This window comes from Cuculus canorus, chromosome 12 (assembly GCF_017976375.1).
Source record: "Cuculus canorus isolate bCucCan1 chromosome 12, bCucCan1.pri, whole genome shotgun sequence".
In the NCBI taxonomy this organism is placed as follows: Eukaryota; Metazoa; Chordata; class Aves; order Cuculiformes; family Cuculidae; genus Cuculus; species Cuculus canorus.
This window is the reverse complement of record NC_071412.1, coordinates 2358319-2369003: the sequence shown is the minus strand read 5'-3', so window position 1 is coordinate 2369003 and position 10685 is coordinate 2358319. Positions and strand designations below refer to the sequence as shown.

The 10685-nt window shown below is 39.1% G+C and overlaps 1 protein-coding gene across 1 annotated transcript; it reads right to left on the bottom strand.

Moving 5' to 3' along the window:
* Nucleotides 1–1031: 1031 nt before the first annotated feature.
* On the bottom strand, nt 1032–10389 carry RSL24D1 (ribosomal L24 domain containing 1). The gene is made up of 6 exons (XM_054078134.1): nt 10255–10389; nt 7155–7268; nt 4987–5059; nt 4204–4267; nt 3637–3722; nt 1032–2169 (listed from the first exon to the last, which is right to left on the bottom strand). Exons 1-6 carry the CDS (start codon nt 10333–10335, stop codon nt 2096–2098), a joined length of 492 nt encoding a protein of 163 aa, XP_053934109.1. The 5' UTR covers nt 10336–10389; the 3' UTR covers nt 1032–2095.
* Between the last annotated feature and the right edge of the window lie 296 nt (nt 10390–10685).

The window sequence follows — 10685 nt, the reverse complement described above, 5'->3', positions numbered from 1 at the left end:
CCCTGCACTCCTCCCCACACAAGTGGCTGAGGTACAGCAGTTCAAATGGAAAGAGGAACGCTTTTACTTCCTGGTAATAAGCACTACTTCTCCATGACCACAATACTTTTATCAGATATTTTCTCTCCAAGTCCTGTAAAGAAATCCCCAAACCTTAAGGAATTTTCAGTCAGTTTTGTCTTAGTTGAATATTCTCATCCTAAGCAGGCAAATAAAATAGCGGGTTTTCACCAAAGTGTCTTTGAGTACGACCAAGATGGCTCTCACCAGCCGCTGCAAAATGACTGCTTCACTGACAGACAGGAGAGGGTTAACCAGCCCAGAGAGACTTTTACACAGCACACACATTACATTGCAGCTCACTTAAAGATACATGGATAGAAAAACTACAGATACTACATAGTATAAATCATTTAATTCTAAAAACACTCATATGAAGTAAAAGATTATACATGAATACTGCATAACAGCCCATGGGATTCAACTCCTTTCTCTACTTTGAACAGATTTACTTTACAGTTTTTGGAGAAAATTAAAACTTGGCACTTACTGAATATCTTTAAAACTCAGTAAAAAGAATAAAAAACAACCTGTAAAAAGATTTTGAGAGAAATGTTTATCCCACTTAATGGATAAGGGACACTAAAAACTATGATAAAGCAGGCCACGCAAAACATACATTTCCCAAGCTCAAATCAGAGTTCACTTGTATAACCACAGGATTTTAAGAAATTATTTATACTAATAATATACTAATATTGTACATCTAAAATACTTACCAGCTATCACTTTATCAGGTGATATACTACTATAATTCAGGTGATTAATTACTATAATTTTAAGTTAATTTTAAATTATAGTAAAATTTTGATTTCACAAATATATGAATTACATATTTATTACTAGAATTTGTTTATTTTTATCTTACTGAAATACAAATATTTTGTATTCTAAATGTTTTCTAAATAATTCATAAATCAAGAGATGAAAAACTGAGCATAATGCCTGTTTATTACACACACTCCCCGTTTTCATGTCTTCCAATGAGACTGTTTTTGGAACTAGACAACACACATGTAGGTGGCAGGCACAAGAAAGTTTTCCAGCACTTGATAACAGCTTGGAATAGAACTACAAATTACTCATTTTAAGATAACTAGCAATGACAAGAAAGTAAATACTATTTTAAATGCCTTTGAGAGGCTCCTCTGATCACGCTGTTGTAGATAAACTGCTGACAGTTTAAAAAAGCAGAGTATTTATCTCAGTACTGATGACACACTGAATAAATTCCACTACAATATGCAAAATGTCTACGCTTTAACATGATCTTCTTTTCTATCACAACAATCCCAAGGGTTAGGCGAAAACCGTGAAAGTGCAATTTATCGAGCACGTCAGTCAGGCTGATTACATGTCAGACTTGAAGTTCGGCTGGTTTGGAGGATGACAGGTCCAACTTGAGAACAGATGCTATCACAGCTACCGTTTTCCAAACACCAGGAGGCCCTATATCAATGTTAGCTTTGCCAGGTTTAGGTGTCAACTGCAAAGTAGCCCTGGGGAAGCTGTCTTGAAAATGAGATAAAACAAACACTATGCACATTCATAACAAATGGAAAAGTTTTCCCAGTAACAAGAGTGAAAATAACTCTGGACTGTACTGGACTCATCAAAAACAATACAACCTGCCCCAACTCCTAGGCATTAAGATAGATTTTTATCTGCTTTTACCATTTTGAAAGAACAGACAAAATAAGAAATACTCACAGCCAACATTCTTTATTCTTTGAATTATCAGGGAAAAGTTATCCAGAAAGAGTGTAGCATTCCAAGGAGCACAGCGTATCTCAAGCAATATGCCTTATGCTTCATCCTGCTGACAAAGTTTTCCCAAACGACACAGTTCTAAGTACTCCCCAAACCAGTATCCATCCTGTCTTTTATAAAACAAAAAGTCATTCAAACTCTAAGTCACCACTGCTCATTAAAATGTACTTTTCCTTCAACCGTAAGCATAGATCGGAACAACGGCAGGTGAGGAAGTAGGAAACTGTTAGCTGCTGAAGAGATATAAATAGATAATAAAAGCATTTTAAGAGTCTTCTTCCATAGCCACATCCTCTTGTAGCTTCTGCACCATTTTGTCCTCCAGCTGTTTCGGTGTGCCTTCAAAGCAAACAAAAAAATTAAATTCAAGATGTCTCTCTAAACCCAAGTGTGTGTTTTTCTTTGAACAATATGTGCCTTTTCTAGACGAAACATCCTAAATACATTGCTTAAAGAGTTATTTAGGAGTAAACCCATCAAGCTTACAAGCATTTATTGCTAAACTCCACCACCACCACCTACAACTACTGAATAGTTTTAGAGTTGTTTTAACAGAAAAGCTGATGCTGGTTATATGCAAAATCAACACACATTTGCAACTAGTAGGATGAATGTGACATAGCTGGCAATACAGAGCAGAACCTTGCAAAGCACTACAATCGCTTGAATTTTAACAGGTCAATGGCCTTCACAACATTATGGTTTTTATGATTTTAGCCTTCCTGAATGCTGTGTTGGCTAGCAATAATGTTAACTCTCCATAATGCTATCAAAACCAAACAAAAAAAAAAAAAATCCAGGATCGACATTTGATTTTGCCCAGCAGGAATAGAACACTGAAAAGGTAGCTGTGCTTGACAAACAGATGTACTACACACTACTGTGTATCATTCATTTAACATAAGCAAAGCCCAACAAAAGAAATACGGTCAGTTTTTTTCTTCTGAAATCAGAACTTTTTCTAAATATATCCTAACACAATCTTGCTTTGCATATATAAAATTGTGGTCTATAGTTAACGCAAACTAGTAGGAAAAACAACAAACAGAATTCTAGTTAACACATACCAATATATCACACCTACTGACACCCACAGAGACAAAAAAATAGTATTTTTTATAAAACAATGACTGATGGAAACATGTAACTTCTCTCCATTACTCTACTCCATTAACAGTATTTTAAAAAACAAATCATTTTTACAATCCATTTTTATCAACTTTCTCTAACACAAGCTAGTACTTGTAACAAAGATACTTGGGAGAAACAGGTTTCTCCAACTGAAAAATGCAATTCACTAAGAGTATATATTATTACATCTGAACTACATAGATTTTAATGAAAACATGTAAAATTATTGTGATATTTAAAAAATGTTAGGCTTACACGGAAGAACAGTATTTTCATCTAAGTTTCAAAACGCAGAGTTAAGCTACTGCATGTTATAATGAATCAGTGGTACAGTCTGTTGAGCTCAAATAATGGGAAGACTTAGATAAATGTATTGGTTAACAAACATGCAGTTCAGAAACTACCAGGTACTGAGTCCAATTTAAAATACTAAACTAAGGAAACTAAAGGATGAATGCAGAACTAGATAAATAAAAAGGTATGTTTGATTCAGAAATATACTACTTATTACATTTAGTAGCAAGAGCTATTCTCCATACCCAACAGACAAATTAATCATAAGAAAAATGCACAGGATTATTGATCTGTAGAATTAATCACAGCAAAAAGTCAATATTAGTGATAAAATCGTATACACAAGTTAACCTAAGCAAACCAGGTAATGCAAGTTCTTACCCGCATGTGGAGCACGAAGGAGGTGGATACTCTGTTTGACTTCTTTGATGTCTTGTGCCTTCTGCAACTCTTTGCTCTTCTTTAACCTGGAGAGAAATGAAATTTAATTACCTTCAAAGAGGAGATGTATGATTTCATTTTGAGGCGTGACAAACACCTTTAATTAAAGGTACACAAACTGTAAATAACTATGATCATAAGGGAATAAAGGTAAAAAGTATTTGGAAAACAATTCAAGATTATGCTGCATACAAAGCCAGGGGGGGAAAAAAAAAAAAAACACAGCAACTCTCACCACAAATTTGTTTAAATCTAAGACCCCATCTTACAGACTAGAAAAGATAACTACTGAGTGTCCAAATGCTACATTTAATTGGACAGCAAATAAAGTGTAGCAGTTTGGTAGCACAGTACAGCCCACTCCAACTATTTTACCCCATCGCTTGTATGACAGTCTATGTACAAAGCAAACAACCATTCAGAACTTCTGACCCTCATTTCTCTGGGAAGATTGACTGTCCAATACAGATTTGTGAGAGCTCTCATAAAACAAACACTTCTCCTCACCTGTTCATTATAAATCTGGCTTGGCGTTTTTGCTTTATTTCCTCCACTCTCTTCATTGCATCAACTGAAATAAAGCAGAAGCGGTTTTAAATGCCCTTACGTAACTACAGAGGAAAATACATGCTATTTTGCAGAGCAACATTACCACTATTCCATAATACCTCTATATAAGAGGCAACTCTTATACTATATAAAGTTATTGCTTTTTCAAAGAGCAGAGTAGAGGAATATTGTGTCAACTATGAAGAACTGCATTTTAAAATTTGTTTATGCTTCACTTTCATGCCTCCACATATTTTCTACAATTAACCATCACAACAGAAGATTCTTACGCTACTTGAAATCAGATGCAAGCTACCACCTTCCCCTCTGAGGCATTCATTCGTTACGCAACTCTTCCATTTTATAGCAACTAATTTATTAAACTGAAGTGGAATGAGCAGGAAGAAAGAAACAACAGCATCAGTATAAAAGGCTGATACTGGGAGCCTCTTAAAAAGCTGGATAATCACTAAGGTTTTCTCAAGAGAATAATGCAAAACAGAGGAAATTCTTCTCCTCTTTTTCTAACCAGTTTCTGCAAAAAATGAAAATCAAGTTAAACTCCACAGCTGTTCACAGCTCAAGCCTCCTCCACACAAGAATTGGGTCATAATTCCAGTAATATCAAACACCATCACTACGAAGTGTCGATATTCAAAGAAGGCTTCTGAAATCATATTCAGGTAGAATAGAAGTTCACTCCCCATAGTTCACCTTTTGTTTTTTTCTAAAACAACTCACCAGTCTTATTCCACAACTCTCTCTGGTATTTCACTGGTTCATTTCTACGTTTTTCAAACTCAAATGAATTATCCTATATTAAGAAAAAGTAAATATAGGTTACATACAGAAGCATGTTTAGAACAATACATTCTTCCTATAGCACTCACTCATATAGCTTAAAATTTTATGTGATTTTTTTTTGCCCTTTCAGAGTTCCAGTTCCTACACTTTAACAACTTTTAGAGATTAGTAAACTCGAAGGAAAGTGAAGCATTTGACCTCAAAGTGTCAGAAGCCAGAGTGATCTGTCTGAAGAGAACTATTTACCAAAACATCTCCCTTGGCTATTTTCTTTTTAGCAAGACAAAAGGTAACAGAGAAAAACAGTGTAGATTAGGAAATACAAAGTAGACTAGACAGGTGAAAGGCAAAATTGAAAACGCTTAGAGTCAAAAGCATTTCATGCAGTCAAGTAAGTTCTACTCAACGGCTTGTAATTTTGAAAAGGTTAGAAACTATTTCATTTTAAGAACACTGAAACAATATAAAACCATTTGAAGTTGTGAAATATTTCAACTGGCGACATTGTGGTGTTTTGGGCAGCTGAGGAGTTTCTTTTCGTTGCTAAGAGTTTAAGATAGAAGAACAGTTTCCTCATTTTTTTTTTTTTGCTAGGCATACTTAGCTTTATACCAACTTCATCAGAGGACTTTTCCCTGCCCACATTTATTTTTCTTGTAGAGGCAAAGCAGTTATTACACCAGCTGCTAATCTTCACTTGAGCTAAAGACAGCTCCAGTGAGAGCAACTGCAAAGAACAGCAAGAAATGACACTTAAACTCAGAAGCTGCGCTCCAATGGCAGATGAAAGTTAGGTTTTGACATAGGATAGCATCAAGCAAAGCACCCAAAATACAAGCCGCAGACCACACCCTATGCTAACATGCGCAAGCCATGCTTATTCTTCTTCAACAATTTTTTTTTCAAAAATTCATTTTTAGCCAAGCACCCTCTTAATATTTTTGTTAATTTAAAAAAAGAACAACAAAAAACTTCAGAAAATCCAGTAAACTTATCCAATGAATCTGCTTGAAGCAGCAAGAATCGTCACCTTCTTACAAACTACAGTATTCCCCACTGTCACAAGCTTATTTAGACACTCTTCCCAAAGTTGGCTTATTAAAGAATGGATACCAAACTACAAAGTACTACATTTATATTTGTTTAATTTTCAGCATACAAAAATATATTTTAAAAATTGAAGTATACTATCACCTATTTAGACACGTATAAAGAAATTATAAATTAACATCTTAGCCAGAAGATCTTAATTTAAAAAATCTGACTTTGCTTCTTGCTAAGAAGCCAACTTAGCCAGAAATAACTTGAAAGCAAGAAATACAAAAGATGCTAATTAATCATGGCTTCTCAGAGTCACATTAAAAATAAAATAAAATTGCATTCTTCCCCTTGAAAGATTCCTAGAAAGCAGCAAATCACTGTGTCAACACTTACTAAACTGTTAGCATTCTGTCAGTAAATCAGGTACGGGTAATTCAGTCACAGTAATTCTTTAATTATTTAAGGACTGTCCAACCAAATGCAAGTGTTTAGTATGCTTACCACTGAAGTGACTTAGTCTTGAAATTGACTTTAACTATTTTAAGATTTCATATGCTGTTCTTGAAACACTCCTACCTGTGCAAGGACTCTTCCTATACAATGTATGTTTTAGGGAGACTTGGAAAGATAACTGTTTTAGGTGTCTACAGAGAGAGACTCCTTGGGGTAACCCAGTAACCCAGACTATCTGACTGGGCAGAAAGACAAGCACCAAATGTGTATGGACAGAGAGCAGGAGATTTGTAGCTGGGAAAAAAAACACCTTGGACGTAGGAACTGCCATGTATTACCAGCAAAGACACTCGATAACACTGGCTTCCACACTGAAGATGAAATATTAAGTTCCAAGTTACAGTCAAGCAAAATGAATAGCTCACTCTCAAGAAGACTCTCACATCCTCTTCCATAACCCCTCTCTCTTCCACTTACTCCATCCCTCATGCTCATCTAATTAAATGATAATACATGAAGCTAGCTAAACTAACCTGTTTGCAACTGGAAGAGCCTAGATGCCTGCCATTTTAGTGAGCTAATGTAAAGCGTGAACCCGCTCAACCTCTTACCACTGTCAATTCTTTGCCAGCCGCTTTCCGGAATGCTTTGGTCCATCTCATCTTTCTGGGATTTCTCTTCTTTTTAAAGTTTCTGTGGCATTTTGATTTGCAGAATCTAAATATCTTAAAAAACAAGGAGGGGAGTGGGTGTGAGAAAGCTTAAAGTCAAATCACATCATTCCTGCTGCACTACAAGCATGATGTCAAACATTGCGAACGACACTCATTTTTCAAATTTCAGTATTTTCATTTCAATTATAGGTATCAACAAACAGAATTTCAAGTACTACTCTTGTTTTTTCATTAGGATGTCATTTTCAAAACCATCAGGGACATCCACAAATGCTTATAATTAAGCTGATTACAATCATGCATATCAAAAGTTGTGAGAACTATAATCTGCAAAACAAAAAAAGCATAAAACCAAACCCGAACTGTGAATAAACAATTCTTTATACCTGTCAGCACTTTTTAGATACAGTGCCGTCCTGACAACAACAAAAAAATCCTCATACCTCTCATATCACGTTTTAGAATGCAATACAAATAAACACACCAAAAAAAGTCAACCTTCTGGAATGCAGCTTTAAGCCTTTAAGATCACCCTGCAGCAGGAATCCTAAGCATGTTAGTTACATCCTAGACTGAATTTACTGAAAGCTGTTAAATGCCAAAACATTCTAACTGTGCTTCCCCACACACACACTTTCCATTTTTCTACATATTCCACAGATCGCTGGATGCATTTGAGGCGCCTGCTGGTGATGGAAGCGCTTCGTGTTCATCCAGAGGTCATGTTTTCAGGCCTATTAAAGACGCACAAAAGAAATTTTATGACCATATTTGAAATTTCCCTTTTATTAGTATTCAAATTATGTAACTGGCAGCCAAGTTAAAGAACAAACCCCTATCCCAAATCTTCCTACACCCAATAGATGTCTTCCAGTCAAAAAGAGTATGCAGCAAGATGGCAGTAAGATGGGGGGGGGGGGAAGACATAATCCGATCTCTATTTACAGTTCTTAATCTTCCCTAAATTCGTGCATCACTTTGAACTGTTCTGGGCTGTCCAGTATCCGGAGAAGGGCTCAAACTACTTAAGCATACTCAAAATTACATTTGCTATTCATGAGTTTTTAAAAACCCTCTATTTCTTCACTCACACTCTCCTTCCCAGCCAACAGTCGCTTCTAAAGACAATCAAGAGAAAATGTGAAACCATCTTCCAATACTTATTTTTTATATTATTCACATATTTTCACCTTAACTGAGACAAATCTCTGTTCACAACTAACCTGAAATTGTGCTACGTTTTCTTACTTATAAAAAACACACTTTGTGGCCATTTTCTAGTAAACGGAACTGTGTCAATCTACATCTACCTCTAATTTCCCAAAAGCTGGGCTCAGATGAGCAACGCAGTTGAGCCAGTATTTGTTTTGACATCTGAGGACAGGAAGGAAGCTGTTTGCATAAGCTTCATTTCACACTGGGGTCTCCAATGCCCTATAGGAGCGATAAGAAGCACAGCAGTGTCTGGGAAACTATACACAACATTTTTATGTACAGAAGTGTCACCATCACTTAAAGCCCAAAGTGCTATGCACATCCTGTTATGACAGCCTCAACTGGGTGAGTCACATCAGATATCTGAGCGAGTTACAGCTTTTAGGAGAGTTCCACGAGAGAGACATAAGCCATTAGCTTTAGCCTACGGTGTCAGTGTTTTGGGTCGCTCCGAGCTGCGGAATCACCTGCCATTCATCTGAAACCTTTACTTCTCCCAAAGTAGAAAACTAAAGGATAGCTGTTTTGTACTGCTCTGTGAAGCGTATAATTCCTTAGTAAAATCTAAAAACGAATAACAGCCCACATTCTTGATACAAGAAGTAGTTACTATTACAAAAAGTATAATATTTTGATCTCACAGAATCACAGAATAGTTTAGGTTGGAAGGGAACTTAAAGATCATCAAGTTCCAACCCCCATCATCTAGTTCCAACCAAGTTAAGTTCATCCAAGTAACTGTATTTTTTTACAAGTTAGACAGAACGTCCCTCTAATAGCATGGGGTTTTTTAACATGTTTTTTCAAATAGTGTTTTTCCAGACACTTCTACGTCTTGTGGTAAGTGTGAGCTGAGCTGAACAGATGTGCTTTATTCCATAATCATTCTGTTTACAGTCTTTCCCTACCTCAAATGCAAAGTCAACCAGAGAACTGGAGCCAAAGCTCAAAATTAACATGAAATTTGACTGCTGTGAAGTTCACAATGACATTAAAATTAGTCCTTGGAAAGCAACAGAAAACACGTAAGATTTCTTGGAAAATATATCCATATACACGTTAAGTGGGAAACCTATTCTGTAACCAGCTTCTGTCTCACTGCACAGGATTGATGGAGATCGCTCCCTTGTGTCATCCAGGCCTGAGAAAGGATCACAGACTCATAGAATCCCTAAGCTGGAAAAGACCTTTGAGACGATGAAGCCCACCGTCCCCGTCCGCTACCGACCCGCGTCCCGAAGCACCTCTCGCCCCATCTATTAAACCTCTCCAGGGACGGGGACTCCACTCCCTCCCCGGGCAGCTCTTCCAGTGCTTGAGAACCATTTCGGTGAGGAAGTTTTTTCCCTAATGCCCAGTCTGAGCCTCCCCTGGGGCAGCCTGAGGCCACTCCTCCCTGTCCTGTCACTTGGGCGAAGGGCTCAGCATCCTCTCTCTGCAACCTCCTCTCGGGGAGCTGCAGACAGCGATAAGGCCGCTCCCTTTCTAAGGCCCCAAAACGAGCCTTAAGACAGTTTATTTGCGGCACTTTCGGTACGGCGGCGCGGCCCACGGGGTGCTCCGGCCCAGGGGGTGCTCCGGCCCCGGGGGTGCTCCGGCCCCGGGGGGTGCTCCGGCCCCGGGGGTGCTCCGGCCCCGGCGGGACGAGGCTCGGAGCCCCAGCGGGACGTGTCCCTGCCCACGGGGGGGAATCAGAGCATCTTTAGGGTCTTTTCTAACTCAAAGGCACAGATTCCGCGCTGCCGCACCGCCCTCCCCGCCCTGAGGCGTAAAGCAGCGGCGCCGGGCCGGGGCCTCGCGGCCGCTGCCAGAGGAGCCGTACCTTGCAGTCGTTGCGCACGAACATGACGCCGTGTCCCGGGTAGATGGGCCCCGAGCAGAAGTAGCACTTCTCGATCCGCATGGCGCCGCCGGAAGGGCCGCGATCGCCTCGCCGGAAACGCCGCCAACGCCGCCAACGCCGCCGCCGCGCCCCCCTCCGGCCGCCAGGGGCACTGCGGGCACCGAGGCACTGCGCCACCCCCCCCCCCCAACCGGCTGCCAGGGGCACTGCGGGCACTGCGGGCACCGCGCCCCCCTCCGGCCGAAGAGGGAACTGCGGGCACTGCGGGGCGCGCTCTGAAGCGGGGAGTATAGCATGGTGGGATCCTGGAATCCTTGAATCGTGGGGTCATAGAATGATAGAATGATAGAATGGTAGGGTCGTGGAATCATAGAATTGTGGGATTCTGGAATCATAGAATCACGGCATTG